Consider the following 14873-nt stretch of genomic DNA (forward strand, 5'->3'; position numbering starts at 1 on the left):
AACGTCAGAGGAGAATGGCTCATCGACATGGCGGGTGCGCTTCAACGTCAGTGCCTCTCCTAACCTTTTCTTTTCTCCTTGGTCGTTGACGAAAGGGGATGATGATGATGATGATTGTGGGTGAAGTGAAAGTTGGCTGAACCACCTCTATCGTTAGACAAAGAAACACGATGAGACACGAGTCATGAAAAGAGACACGAACGGTTTAACCATCACGGTATACTCAGTGGCTAAGGCGTTGTGCTGCTGAGCACGAGGACGCGGGTTCGATTCCCGGCCGCGGCGACCGCTTTTCTAATGGAGGCGGAAAGCAAAAACACCCGTGTGTACGAGATTCCACCGCACGTTAAAGATCCTCAGGTGGTCAAAATTAGACCGGAGCCCTCCACTACGGCGCGCCTCGTTGCGTCGGCGCGTTAAACTCTACAATCAATCAACCATCACGGTATAACAACGAACGAATTCCTCACGAGATTGGACTTTGATTCGACTCGGTTTGCGGCGGAAAAAAGCTGCGCGTATTAAGTTTCAGCCATCTTTGTCGTTAGACGAAAGGGCGTTGATTTTTTATTCCATGGGTTCTGGTTCCCGACCTTAGACCCCCAAAGGTGGCGTTAAGCTTGACGTGTAATGATTAGGCTTAACATTAAGTAACCTTCCACTTCAACCTATGACGTGCACAGGTTCCTTATAATGCGGTGTTTAATACCCCACTTAGGGTATGAGATCGTATTGGGTATGTAGTATTTTGGTAGACCGTATATGCGCCGGAGTCTAGGAGAATAGGTAGGGTGTTACCCTCTGAGGTCTTACGACAACGTCCGATACCGTGCTAGCCATCAAAAGTAATGGCGGCGCCGGAAAGGGCGCGCGCAGATAAAGGTCGTGAATAAATACATTCCACAAAGCACGATATAGTACGTATTAAGTTTTAATTTTTGGAAATTTACCCGGGGAACGGATTGTAGTGTATTCCTGAGGTAACCAGGCCTCTGGATTTTTTTTTCGGTTTTTTCTGGCATGCCTAAAAAAGAAATTGTAAATCTGTGACTTGTTTCCCGCATTTCCTCGGTTGATACGGTCTTGCCTCCAGAGCATACCGGGTAAGCAGATAGTTTACCCGCCGCGGTGGCTCAGTGGCTAAGGCGTTGCGCTGCTGAGCACGAGGCCGCGGGTTCGATTCCCGGCCGCGGCGGCCGCTTTTCTGATGGAGGCGAAAAGCAAAAACGCCCGTGTGTACGATATTTCGGCGCACGTTAAAGAACCCCAGGTGGTCAAAATTAATCCGGAGCCCTCCACTACGGCGCGCCTCGTCGCCTGCGTTGCGTCGGCGCGTTAAACCCTACAATCAATCAATCAAATCAAGCAGATAGTTTTGAATTTGGGCAAGATTATACTGCGCTACTACAAGACTTCAATTACAATAGCAAGCAGATATCTGTACAGATATCTACGTTGTTAGAACAGTCCGAATTCCGCAACGACCCTCAGAAAGGAATAAGCATACAAGCCGTTACTCAAAGATAAGGAAACAAAGTTTGTCATCTGAGCAATATTTGCGCATGCGCTATTATTGGTCCCCAGGGAAATTTTCGGGTTCATAAAGGCGCGAAGCGTTCAGAGACAGTTTAGTAACCAAGCACTCCTACCCGACAAAAGGCCGGACGCAGTCCGTGCCTTCATTTTGTTTTCAAAATCAAGCCATCTTTTCTTCGACGCGCGTTTTCCGACACGAGTTAACCTTCATTCATGGAGAACCCTCCGCCCCCAGCTGACGTCGATTCTGACACTGAAAACAGAAAGGCAGCTCCACAGCATGATCGTCAACTTCAGCAGGCCGCTCCTGACGACACGGAAGTCCGCACCGTGGTCGCCCACTCCCTGCCCTGCACGGCCAGCGAGGACGCCAACGCTCCGGTGTGTCAGCTGTTCCACCAGCTTCCCTCCTGGAACCGCGTCCTGTGGCACATCAGCTTGCAGCTGCAAGAGGTCGACGCGCCTGGCGAACTTTCACTGGTGAGAGTGAGCCACGATGGCGTCGGCTGGCAGCAAGAACAACGCAGTAGCAATGCGCGTGTTCTTTTCCACGCCCTACTTACATCGCACCGTTGTGTCACCCGCGTCGACCTGACCGACGCTCTATTCGAAGGAGGAACCCTGAACGAGATCCGTGAACTAGCCGTAAAGGCTCTTCGAGAAAACAAGAGTCTGCGCATCCTAAACGTCTCAACCTTACCCGATTGCAACATCATCCGAGCCGACATCTTGACGGTACTCTCTCGAATGGTACATCTGCAAGAGCTGCGCGTCGACGAGAGCGAAGATGTGCGGCTTGTCGTAGACGCACTTCAGAGTCTCATATCCGCATCGAAGTCTCTCAATAAGCTCGACATATCGGAACTGGTCGTGGACGACACCGACTCGAAGCGGCTCTCGGCGTCGCTGAAGGGGAACCGCTCGGTGACAAGGCTTTCCGTTCATACGAGCATCTTGATCGCGCGTTCGGGCAGCGGTGTAGCCAATTTCTCGGGTTACTTGCGGAGGGCCCCGTGGATAGCCTCCCTCACTGTCACCGGTTCCAAGAAAGACACGTCGCACGAGGGTTTAAGAGGAATTATCGAACCACTGCTGATGGCTCGGACAATTTCCGAGCTAACCTTGATCGGTTTCCAGCTGGACGCACGTTCCACCGGTTTGCTCGCTCAACTTGTGGCCCGCAGCGTCTGCCTAGAGCGCCTGGACATCGCTAGCTGCTACTGGATACCTCCTAGGTCATCGCACGATGAAGACGAAATTGACGAGTCTTCTCTTCTTGAAGGCGAGCAGGAAAGACAAGCCGTGTCCAGTTACTTTGTCTCGTTTGCCATAGCTTTGAGCCTAAACAAAAGTCTGACGTTCCTTTCTCTCAACCTCGGGGATTTCCACCCATATGCCATCCGAGTGCTTATAACTGCTTTGTCTCAAGTTAAATCCCTCGAGGAGGTCGTCGTTAATGGGATAAGTTTAGAGGACGTGCGTGCTTGTGGACTAGAGGTTCGTGATGGCGGCCTATCAGGCCTGGTGTCATTTCAAGATCAGTACACCATTTGCCCCGTCGTCTTGGCTGCACTTGAACAATGTCCATCTCTTACCAGTGTCATTATCGACACCCGGGACATCAGAAGGGATCTGTTCCACGCCGCAATTTGCCGGATGCCCGCCTGGAGGCACGTGACCACCCTCTGGCTTCTGCTGACCCAAGACGCACTCGACAACGCCACGGTGAATGCCATCACAATGTACTTGAGCGAAACGACCGCTCTGAAAGAACTATGGATGTTTGGCAGCAACGAAGCCGACTTGCGCGTCTGCAACTCCGCAACGAACAAGTCTCGCAGCCCGCTTCTGGAAGCGTTGTTCTTGAGCAAGAGCGTCCATCTCCTGCATGTCGGGCGATTTGTGTTCGGCGAAGAAAACCTGAGATTCCTCGCCGGATCGGTGAGAAACAGCGACACTCTGTGCGAATTCTACTTATTGCCACTTCAAGAAATCGACAATCAAAGCTTCATTCGCTTTCTTGTTCCGGGTATTGCGGCCAACTACACACTTCTGCACCTTCACGCCTCGTCGTCGGTCGAGGAAGAGACTACCGAGGACCAATTCATCGTCCAGGACGTCCTCGCCCGTAACAGAGGGCTGGTCACGTGCGCTGCGCAATTTGTGGTCTACAATGTGCGAACGGACCATTGCAAAGCGGCCTTCGACCGCGTGCATCGCAGCCCTGCATTGGTTCAACGAGTTAGAAATCTCGCTTCTGTGAACGAGACTGGAGCAGTGGCCATGATTCAGAAGAGCGTGCTTGGTGGAAAGGAGATCTAAGCACGTCGTCGCTTGCGGCAGTTACTGGGGCGAGGAGTTTCAATTGCGGCGTTTCTTTTGGAACCGTCACGCGCATGCTTCTACTTGGTGTCATTGTGCGGAAGAACCTTTTGTGTGTACAGATGTTCTGTTCTTCGTTTTTAGAGTGGACGACATGCACGAAATCGTGTTTTTAAACAAATAAACACATTTTCGGTTTCCTAAATATCGTTTGGTGCCTTACTGAAGACGCGCGTTAAGCATGAATGGCAGGAAAATAGATCATTGAAAAGTGCACTTTTTGAGGAAGTCGCTAATATCGCTCTTGTTTTTCCCTTCAACAATGTAGGGGAAACTGCGAGCATGCCTTTGAAACTATAACGGAAGAATTGCGGTCAGCTATGTTTGGACAGGTGTCGCCAGCATTCCGTTAGGAATAGCTGCAGGTCTCGGCGTACGAATACTGACGGTGCCAAAAACCTCTAGTGGAAATGTGTCCGTAGATTGTGTCGTTTAAATATCGAAGATAACGCAAGGGGAAACAAAATAAAATATGATAGACGCCGTGCACATTCTTAGATGCACGCGTCTCTGTATCGCTGCCAGATTCAAAAGATTCGCACATGCGCGGTTTTTTCAGGCTATGTGAAAAATTCGGCTGACATCAAAGTCGACTGCCTGCTCGACGTACTGGCACTGCCTATTAATTTAGCAGCGCATTTTCCCACCCTTGCGCCGACAAATGACTTTCGGTCTGCAGCATGCATTACATAGAACGCACGATTTTTACTTTTCGCGAATTTGTCATGTGCTTGGGGTTAGACAAAAAGAACAAACCAGAGCCTTGCCCTGAACTTCATTAATACTGAACTTTCGAATGAACGCGAATCGACGCGGCAGCATGCATAGGCAAATCTTACCCAGAACGACGGGCCAGTCATACCTAGTGCCTCATGCAAGCTGAACGTTGCCATATACGAAAGGTTGGCCCCCGCAACTTGTTGTTTCTTAGCTGCGCAGTAATGTTAAAATTCACAAGTAAAGAAAAAATCATGCACCCCTCCGTCTAACGACGCTGATAGTTGAACGCCAAACCATCTAGTGAGGGATTCCCTGGTTGTTTTAAAAGTTTTAACTTTTGATCGTTGAGCTTTGACTTTGAATCGCACGCAGGTTGCTCTTTTCAGCGCAGCGGCTTTGAATGTAGCCCTTCGTCATTTTATTTCGCACGAAGAAAGCTTCGCCTTCCACCATAGTCGTCATTAGATGGAGGCGTGCTGGATCTTTCTAATTTCGGCCCCTTCCTCAGACCTTCCCCATACCTTTGACCAAATCCTTTGACCAATCCTTTGACATATTTGTCCAAAAGCCAAGAAATTACACTCAGACATATTCAAGGAGGCACTTTTCCCCACCCCATCCGTATGCATTTACTCTTCCCTACACAGTACTCTAATACGTGCGAATTCTGCCACGAACCAGCAACTATGACACACATATTATTCGACTGCACAAAAAACTCGGACGTTCCGCCCCTGAACCCGTCCCCTTCCTTTGAGCAGTGGGAGATACTGCTGTCCAGCTGTCGACCTGAGGACCAGCTCCTGCTTGTGACCGGGGCTACGGCATCCTGGACAGCACATGGGCTCCTAGACTGAGGAACCACTCTCGCATTATTGCGTAATAAAGTTTTAGATGCGAACGCATCTCATTCACACGCCTTGTCCCAGCATCCATTCGGCGTTGTCGGCGTCCACCCCTCCCCCATTCTCCTCGCCGCGCCAGCTGCGCTCTCCGCCACTCACCCCCTCTCCTCTCCGATAGCGAACACTCTCTCGCGAGGGGCATTGGATTGGCTTGGCTTGGCTTGGCTTGGCTTGTATTGAATTGGATTGGATTGGATTGGCTTGGCTTGGCTTGGATTTGGATTGGATTGGATTGGATTGGATTAAAGTGGATTGTGTTGGATTGTGTTGCGTCATAGCCGCGGCAGACGCACTGGCGCCGGCGCGTCCCCTCACCGTTATGCGCGCTATAAAACGCGGTGCCTGCGCCGCTCCGCTCCATCGTTCCAGCGCCGTTCCTCCGCTGTCCAACGCTGCAACGTGAACCCCCTATGCGTCGCATCTACACAGGGGTTCCCGCGAGGGGAGGTGGGAGTTTCTCTCTCTCTCTCTCTCTCTCTCTCTCTCTCTGATTTTGCACGTCCGCTCACCCTCTCCAAATCTAAAGTGCTTCGACCGTGCCAGATTGGCGCTATCGGATAGACGTCGCCTTCACGCTGCGAAAGACTCGGGTTCGGTTCCCACCACAGGAAGTGCTTTTTAAAAACGAGTCTTTCTCGGGCTACTTAAACGCGAAACTTTTGGTCTGCCTGCATGTCTGTCTGCCTGCCTGTCTGTCACTCGCTCGATTCAGCCACCGGCCAAAGTAAAACAGAATCTGCACAGTAGGTTTATATAGCCACCGCCAAATTTAAACGTGTCGGTCCGGTGGCAACGTCCATACTTGTCAACATTGTTGAACAAGAACAAAACACTACGCAAATATGAGGTAAAAAATCAATACATAAGTGTTATTTGCAGCGTTCCTTTATTTAAAAAAAATCAGGGATGCTTGATTTTTCCGAGAGCAAAGACAATACTACGTCCACTGCAGAAAAAAAAATTCGCCTGCTGTCACCCGCGCCGCTATAGCTTCTGGCGGAATTTTAAGAAAGCAGACGGCAACAGTAACGAAAGGTTTCACTAGATGGGTTCCACGTTCCGCTTGGAACGCACGTGGAGCAGGGAAACGTGGTTCTATAAACGTTGTAGTAGGGTGCCTCGATTCACGCCCATCTCCGTCGTATGGCAGCGCTGGCATCGATATCAGCCTGGAGCAGTGGAACGCGGTAAATTTAAATGAACTTGAGCAAACCTCTAGCGTGTTTATCTTGGGAAGAGTGAGACCGGAGAGGAACAGCATGAGAGGTGAGCGGGAAAGAGAAGGGAGGAATCTACTTGGCAGGGGAGCCAGACGACTATCGCCTTTCGTCAATATTTGCAACGAAAGGAGCACATACGAGGTAATTTTTTTTTTGGCCTGTCTGAAATGCAGCTCTGTCGGGTGGAACAAAGCCACCCAAATATCTAATTCGGGGTGGCTGCTTACGACCTCGAGTTTGGAGACCACGGAACAAATGCGAAAATAACAGCCATAATTAAGAAGGGAGCGTTCAGCAGGCTGAAGACACTGCGGCAAGTTGTGGACTACTTCAAAGGACGTGGTTCACCGTAACCGGGAACAGGAAAGCGGAATGCTTAACGGCCAACTGCACTCAAATTTCACCTCGACCAAATTTATTTTAATGCGTAGTGAGTACCCCCAAATCAGCTGGGACACAAGTGGTAGCCCCGTGAAACGCCTCGTTAATCAGTCAGAAGCGTTTAAAAAAGCTCCGCCGGAGACCACGCTGCACCTGCCGGAGGATCGCGTAAACAGCCATGACGCGCCTGTGACGTTCCAGCCGACGGGCGCTTCTTGCTCTGGCCCAGTCAAGCAGCTAGAGAACCGATCGCAGAGATGACCCGGTTTTTCTTTTAAGTGCGAATGCCCTTCTTAAGCGAGCCTGAAGCGTCCGCCGCCGTCCGCATAGCAACAGCTGCGGGTGCGCGCGCTCCTCGTCTTCCTTGGCAACGGGGGGAGATGGGCGCGCACTGCCTGGCCGCTGACATGGCACATACCCACGTGGGGGATTGGCCAGGAATCGGGCGTGAGAAGGGCTAATGCACCCGCTTAAAGGAGTACTGACACGAAATTTCAAAGCTGAGATCCGCTCTAGCAATCAAGTACAACGACAACACAAATAGGTGTCTGTGAATAAATGCATCTTTCTTTCTTTGTAGTTGTGTGTGTGTGTGTGATCTCTCTTTCGCGAACATTACCGAACCGCGCAAATTCAACTCGTGCATTCGCACTTTCACATTCTTCCCCTCGGGGAAATGCGGGGAATTTTTTCTTTTGTCGCTGAGCATATACTTACACTGGCATTTTAGTATTACCTTTCGCTTATGTTTTAACAATATATATGTTTTATTCCTCTTCTGTATTACGGTGTTCATCGCTGCTTGCCCCTTCCAACGTGTGCCCGCGCAGAGCTCCTGTCCGTTCGGCAGCGGCGGCTGCTTCGACGCAGATATCGCCGCGCAGGGGTGGAACAGCTGCGCCATTTGCGCCATTGAGCGCCAAACTAGTACGCGCGCCTTCTCCGCTTTCACTTTGGACTGATTTGTGGTGCATTTTCACGGCTCTGTTTGCCGGTGCCGGTCGCTGCACCCCAGACAATGAAAGATAACTGAATGTGAAGGAATTTTCTGGGGTCACTTTGCAAACGGGTGGAAAACTAATATTCCAATGAAGCTGAGCACGAGGTCGCGGGTTCGATTCTCGGCCGCGGCGGCCGCTTTTCTGATGGAGGCGAAAAGCAAAAACGCCCGTGTGTACGAGATTTCGGCGCACGTTTAAGATCCCCAGGTGGTCAAAATTAATCCGGAGCCCTCCACTACGGCGCGCCTCATCGCCTGCGTTGCGTCGGCGCGTTAAACCCCACAATCAATATTCCAATGAAAAATTGCAGTTTATTAAAGGTGGACTTTACTTTCGTCGCTCCTTCTTGGCGAGCGTAGCTGCATGTATTGAATAAGGAGGTTATGGGACGCTTTTCCCTCGCTTGCTAATTGAGTTCGCCTTTGAGTGGAGGTAATTACGCACTTTGCCTGTGAACTTTCGGGTTAGCTTTTCTTATGTGGAGGAAGGTCCAGCATTAACTATGCCTTGTAACCTGCTCTCGTTACGTAGTCTATAACGCACGTTCGTCGACCCGCAAACCCGTGACGGGTGAAGACAAAGCTATTCTGCTTCGCCAGCACTGAAGCCGCTGTTCGATAGAAAAAATGCAGGCCTTGTTTTACGGAATGCTACCGCGAGTTCGCTTAACACTGCCAGAAGTGAAGGCCTGTTATCTGATCCCCTTCGACTGCGTGCGTGAGTCGAACCCTTTGAACGGTGATGTAACGCAGTGCACTCGCTGGGGCCGAAGGTAGACGACTTCGCCTATTGCAAATTTCCAGGTATAGTAAACCGTGTTCCTGGTTTGCAGTAGGTTCTAGGGCAAGGTAGGATGCTTAATATAGCATATAAATAGATTCAACATAACTGGCAGGGGGCTGGCATAGCAGACTGTGCTAGCCAAACGGCCTAGTTCTGGCTGCTCCAAACCTGCCCCACAAGGTCTTTCTTGCTGCTCCAAGCCTGCCCCACAAGGTCTTTCTTGCTGCTCCAAGCCTGCCCCACAAGGTCTTTCTTGCTGCTCCAAACCTGCCCCACAAGGCCTTTCTTGCTGCTCCAAACCTGCCCCACAAGGTCTTTCTTGCTGCTCCAAACCTGCCCCACAAGGTCTTTCTTGCTGCTCCAAACCTGCCCCACAAGGCCTTTCTTGCTGCTCCAAACCTGCCCCACAAGGTCTTTCTTGCTGCTCCAAACCTGCCCCACAAGGTCTTTCTTGCTGCTCCAAACCTGCCCCACAAGGTCTTTCTTGCTGCTCCAAACCTGCCCCACAAGGCCTTTCTTGCTGCTCCAAACCTGCCCCACAAGGCCTTTCTTGCTGCTCCAAACCTGCCCCACAAGGTCTTTCTTGCTGCTCCAAACCTGCCCCACAAGGTCTTTCTTGCTGCTCCAAACCTGCCCCACAAGGCCTTTCTTGCTGCTCCAAACCTGCCCCACAAGGTCTTTCTTGCTGCTCCAAACCTGCCCCACAAGGCCTTTCTTGCTGCTCCAAACCTGCCCCACAAGGTCTTTCTTGCTGCTCCAAACCTGCCCCACAAGGTCTTTCTTGCTGCTCCAAACCTGTCCCACAAGGCCTTTCTTGCTGCTCCAAACCTGCCCCACAAGGTCTTTCTTGCTGCTCCAAACCTGCCCCACAAGGCCTTTCTTGCTGCTCCAAACCTGCCCCACAAGGCCTTTCTTGCTGCTCCAAACCTGCCCCACAAGGTCTTTCTTGCTGCTCCAAACCTGCCCCACAAGGTCTTTCTTGCTGCTCCAAACCTGCCCCACAAGGCCTTTCTTGCTGCTCCAAACCTGCCCCACAAGGTCTTTCTTGCTGCTCCGAACCTGCCCCACAAGGTCTTTCTTGCTGCTCCAAACCTGCCCCACAAGGCCTTTCTTGCTGCTCCAAACCTGCCCCACAAGGCCTTTCTTGCTGCTCCAAACCTGCCCCACAAGGCCTTTCTTGCTGCTCCAAACCTGCCCCACAAGGTCTTTCTTGCTGCTCCAAACCTGCCCCACAAGGTCTTTCTTGCTGCTCCAAACCTGCCCCACAAGGCCTTTCTTGCTGCTCCAAACCTGCCCCACAAGGCCTTTCTTGCTGCTCCAAACCTGCCCCACAAGGTCTTTCTTGCTGCTCCAAACCTGCCCCACAAGGTCTTTCTTGCTGCTCCAAACCTGCCCCACAAGGCCTTTCTTGCTGCTCCAAACCTGCCCCACAAGGTCTTTCTTGCTGCTCCAAACCTGCCCCACAAGGCCTTTCTTGCTGCTCCAAACCTGCCCCACAAGGCCTTTCTTGCTGCTCCAAACCTGCCCCACAAGGTCTTTCTTGCTGCTCCAAACCTGCCCCACAAGGTCTTTCTTGCTGCTCCAAACCTGCCCCACAAGGCCTTTCTTGCTGCTCCAAACCTGCCCCACAAGGCCTTTCTTGCTGCTCCAAACCTGCCCCACAAGGTCTTTCTTGCTGCTCCAAACCTGCCCCACAAGGTCTTTCTTGCTGCTCCAAACCTGCCCCACAAGGTCTTTCTTGCTGCTCCAAACCTGCCCCACAAGGCCTTTCTTGCTGCTCCAAACCTGCCCCACAAGGTCTTTCTTGCTGCTCCAAGCCTGCTACAAAAGGTAATTTTGCCTGCTCACAGGACTGCTCCCAAACCGATGTACCCTGTTCCACCCCTGTATCGCGGCGAACTCCATGCCTCTAAACGTTTTGTTCTCTCAGACAGGGGAACATCGGCGAATTCTGCTGCTGAAAATGGGCAGTGTAGCTGCCGGGTGTTCACAGGTATGACTCGACGAACATAGCAAATGCATCAGCATGTTTGCACGAGCCGTGGCACCCGGCATTGGATGCGAAGCTTGCCCCGACTATTTCCCTCGGATTCGCTGAAATCTTAAAATGCAGTAATACGCGATCCGCGCTTTTACAACAGAACCCACAACCGTCTATTGTACCCACTTTTAAGTAAAAGTCGTTGCCCACACTTGTTTGCCCAGCGCCATTTCTGGAATTAAACTGGACGGCTCCGCTGCACACGCTACCTGCTCAACCATAGATTCCAGCGTGCAGCTGGCGACCGCCCTTTGCGGTGTTATAAAAAAATGGCAGCATCTCCCCTCCGTGGATGATGGAGAGAGTACGGAGTACGGAGACTCGAAATGACATCCAAGTTGCGCCCCTAGTGACATCCGATTCGCGCCCCGACCGTCATTCGATTTCGAATTTCGCTTGATTTTCGCTTGATGGTGGTGTGCGCACGGATGGACGTGGACAGACATTGGGAGGTCCTAAGGTACTCCGCACCGTTACTACAGGCGAGGGAGTAAGCCGTTTGACTCTCGGGTACTAACTCACGGTCGTAGCCCAGTGGGCGAGACGGCTGACACTAACTCTGGCTGGTCTACCAGACACAGGCTCGAATCCTGCGCGTGCCTGTGGGATTTTTTTGCAATTGTAACTGATATGCGCACAGACGTGGACGGACATTGTGCGGTCCTAAGGTACTCCGCACCTAAAAATGCGTGTATGTCCCCTATCTCTCTAAAGTCGTTAAAACGAGCGCGCGGGTTTCGGCAATCACTAATCGCACCGTAGCGCGGGAACAGCGCGCTGTCGATGTCATCTTCCGATTAATGCCGCGAGCGGCCGGAGGCGGCGCTAGTTGTTCAGGCGCCCGTGTTGCCTCCATACAAGCGCACGGAGCCTTTAGAGACGAGCTTACGCTGTAGAAGCTTGCATCTTTACTTTCACAGGAAGCGAATGTTCACCAGGGCACACGGCTTTCTACAAACGCGCCTCCAGCCATCCTCCAGAATCTTTCGTGCAAGCAGGACGTACGGGCTTGGCGGAGACGCAGTCAGCTGTACACACCAAGTCCGTGAAGAACCTCTTCTCGGGAACCACTACTTCAGGGACACGACGTTGGCAAAGTGGCGCTGCATGATGAAGAAACCGAAGGAGATCACCAGCCCGATGCCAACCACGATGCTCACCGCGATGCACATGTAGTAGCCGTGGTTTGAAAGCAAGGGCCGCTTGCCCTTGGGCTCGTAGGGGCCTCCAGAAAGGCGGCTCCATCGCTCGACGTCGGCCGGCGTGTAAAACAGGGAAGAGGGAAAGCGACCGGCCGTTGCCGACGCTTCGCCGATGCCGCCGGCCAAGGGCGGTGAGAAATAGCTGCTCGGTGCACCGAGGCGAGCTCCCGGGTACGAAGTGTAGGCGGCCATCGTGGCTGGCGGTGCCTCGGCACGCTTGGAAGACGAAGAGTCCCGGGGCAACAGCTCCATGGTGGACGACGTCATGGCGGCCGCTCTGGCCAGCCGGGCTGCCTGGAACTCTTGCAGCAAGCGGAAGCCACCGCGTGGAAACAGCGGCTTCTTCTTCGGTTTCGTATCTCCGTTTGCTCGAGACCCAAAACTGTGACCATTTTCTTAAACGTCTGTTATTTAAATCATTTTTGAATTCCTAATGGGCGCCTGGATTGGAAAACGTTTTTATTATTTAGTTCAGTGAAGCTGTGGGCCATAGGTGGAAACCCTAGTTCGGTGGTCCATGCTGCGCTGCGGTGGCCTGGGCGCACGACGCCAGATACTCCTGATCCACGAGCCGGCCACCGTACTGGAAGCTTTCCTACTGCTCATTTCCTTCTGTATGGAAGGTTTTCCTCTCAACGATCCCGAACGCCGGACTTTTAACACCGGGGCTGGTGTAGCTGGCCGTAATGTGTGGCGCGTAATGCGTTAAAAATACCAAGAAAATGCTGAGTGGTGATGGTGGTGGCCCAGAAAGTGGCGCATACCCACTCAGAGGGATTGGCCAAGGAGATTTTTTTTTTTCATTAAAAAGAACCAGATAAGGCAAAATAGTGCAGTCGAAAAAAGAATTTAGTACGTAGACGGATAAGAGAAATCGAAAAAGAAAGAGGAATGAGAGAGCCTGATTGGAATCGTTTAAGCAAGGCAAGCGAGCCGTCTCTGAAATGTTCCTGAGCGCGTGCCTCGTGGCGACTGCCGAGCGTCCCCGGCTCGCGCAGTGGCTTTAGCAAAAGAAAAAAAAAATCGGGCGAAAACCGCTGCTCCACGGAACCTCGACGCGACTCCAGGAACGTCGCGCATGCGTCGTGCACGTACGCGCCGCCGCTGCGCCCCAGCTGTCGTCAAGCGCTACCGCGCATGTATGCTTGGCATGAGGAAAACGACGATATCGATTCATATAACGATGATTACTGCTTGCACAGTGCAAAGCAACGACAGAACATGTAAATAAACAATTCCAAACATTTTTAAATACGAAAAAACGCCCGTGTGTTCGAGATTTCCGCGCACGTTAAAGGTCCCCAGGTGGTAAAAATTAATCCGGCGCCCTCGGATCCACTACGGCGCGCCTCATCGCCTGCTTTGGGTCGGTGCGTTAAACCCTGCAATCAATCAATCAACTTGTAGCAATGCGTGGTGATGTGTCCTTCAGTGCTCACGCATAAAGAAATCCTGCACCTTCGTTCGCTATGGATCAAGACTTGCGCGACGTAAGCTTCGCCAGTATTTTTTTGTGGGAGGTATACTGTTTCTTCTGAATGGTCAGAAATGCTGCCATTTGGGTAAATGTTTCATGACGGAATTCTAGGGATACCGCCTGCCTAAAAAAATTGTTCCGGTCGTTTGACTGCAAGGTAATTGCAGCCTATTACCATGGAAATCATCAGCCTTAGTTCCCAATGCTGATGAAGGTTACCATTATGATTTAGGGCGCATATTCGTGTGTGCGTGAATCCCGACGCATCATCATCGATATGATGGGTGTTTCCCGGCATTTTTAAGAAACATTCCTCCCATAATCTCCGAATCTATGAAGCTGTGTTTCACTGCATCGAGAGACAAGATAAATGGTTAGCCCTGTGGTGAATCTATAGTGCAATATTGCGCTTCTAGTCGGAAAAGACGGCAATAAAAATTTCTGTAGTTTGTCGTATTTTCTCGTGTCGTACTGTCGTTTCGTCATATTCTTGTCGTGTCGTGATTCTGATGTTCTGTCGTGTGTCGTATTCCTGTCCTGATCTTGATGTTCCGTCGTGCCGAATTCCTGTCTTGTCGTGATCCCGATGTTCCATGAGTAGTTGCACATGATTTTGAATGTTCTTACCCATTGTGAAAAGTAGCGTAAATGGCCGTTCTGTTGTTACTACTGCGGGTATGTTTGTCGTTGAGTAAATTGACTTTGTCGTTGCGACAGAAGTATGTGTCGTAACAACATATGGCTTTGTCGTAACAACAGGACGTCTGTTGTCACAACAAAATTTTTTGTCGTACGACAGAAATTCTTGTTAGGTTTTTGCGGTATTCCTGTCGTGATTTTAGACTGGGGGATGGACTGGGGTTTTCATCGCCATTTCGAGCACTATTTCGAAAGGCGCAAGGGGAGGAAGGGGAGACGAAGTCCCACCGGCTCTCCGTGGATCCACCACTGAATGGCCATGACCATTACAAGGCCTTAACCTAAACAACATCTCACTATTACTGTTAGCTAGGCCTAACAAACGGTTATCTCCGGTGGCCATTTGCAAGGCCTTAAGCTCAACTACACCTCGCTATTTGGGTCAGCTAGGCCTAGCAAACGGTTATGTCCCGCGGTCATTGCACGGCCTTAAGCTCAACTACACCTCACTATTAGGATTAGCTACGCCTAAAAAACGAGTATATGCCATGGCCATTGCAAGACCTTGCGCTCAACTACGCCTCAC

At 51.4% G+C, this 14873-nt stretch overlaps 1 protein-coding gene across 1 annotated transcript; it reads left to right on the top strand.

The window, feature by feature from the left end:
• The first annotated feature begins 1590 nt into the window (after positions 1 to 1590).
• Positions 1591 to 4433, top strand: LOC144138431 (uncharacterized). The gene has a single exon (XM_077670705.1). It carries the CDS (start codon positions 1750 to 1752, stop codon positions 3856 to 3858), a length of 2109 nt encoding a protein of 702 aa, XP_077526831.1. The 5' UTR covers positions 1591 to 1749; the 3' UTR covers positions 3859 to 4433.
• Positions 4434 to 14873: the final 10440 nt, after the last annotated feature.

Source organism: Haemaphysalis longicornis, unplaced genomic scaffold (assembly GCF_048455015.1).
Source record: "Haemaphysalis longicornis isolate Haplotype H1 unplaced genomic scaffold, Haemaphysalis longicornis Haplotype H1 scaffold_5, whole genome shotgun sequence".
Lineage (NCBI taxonomy): Eukaryota > Metazoa > Arthropoda > Arachnida > Ixodida > Ixodidae > Haemaphysalis > Haemaphysalis longicornis.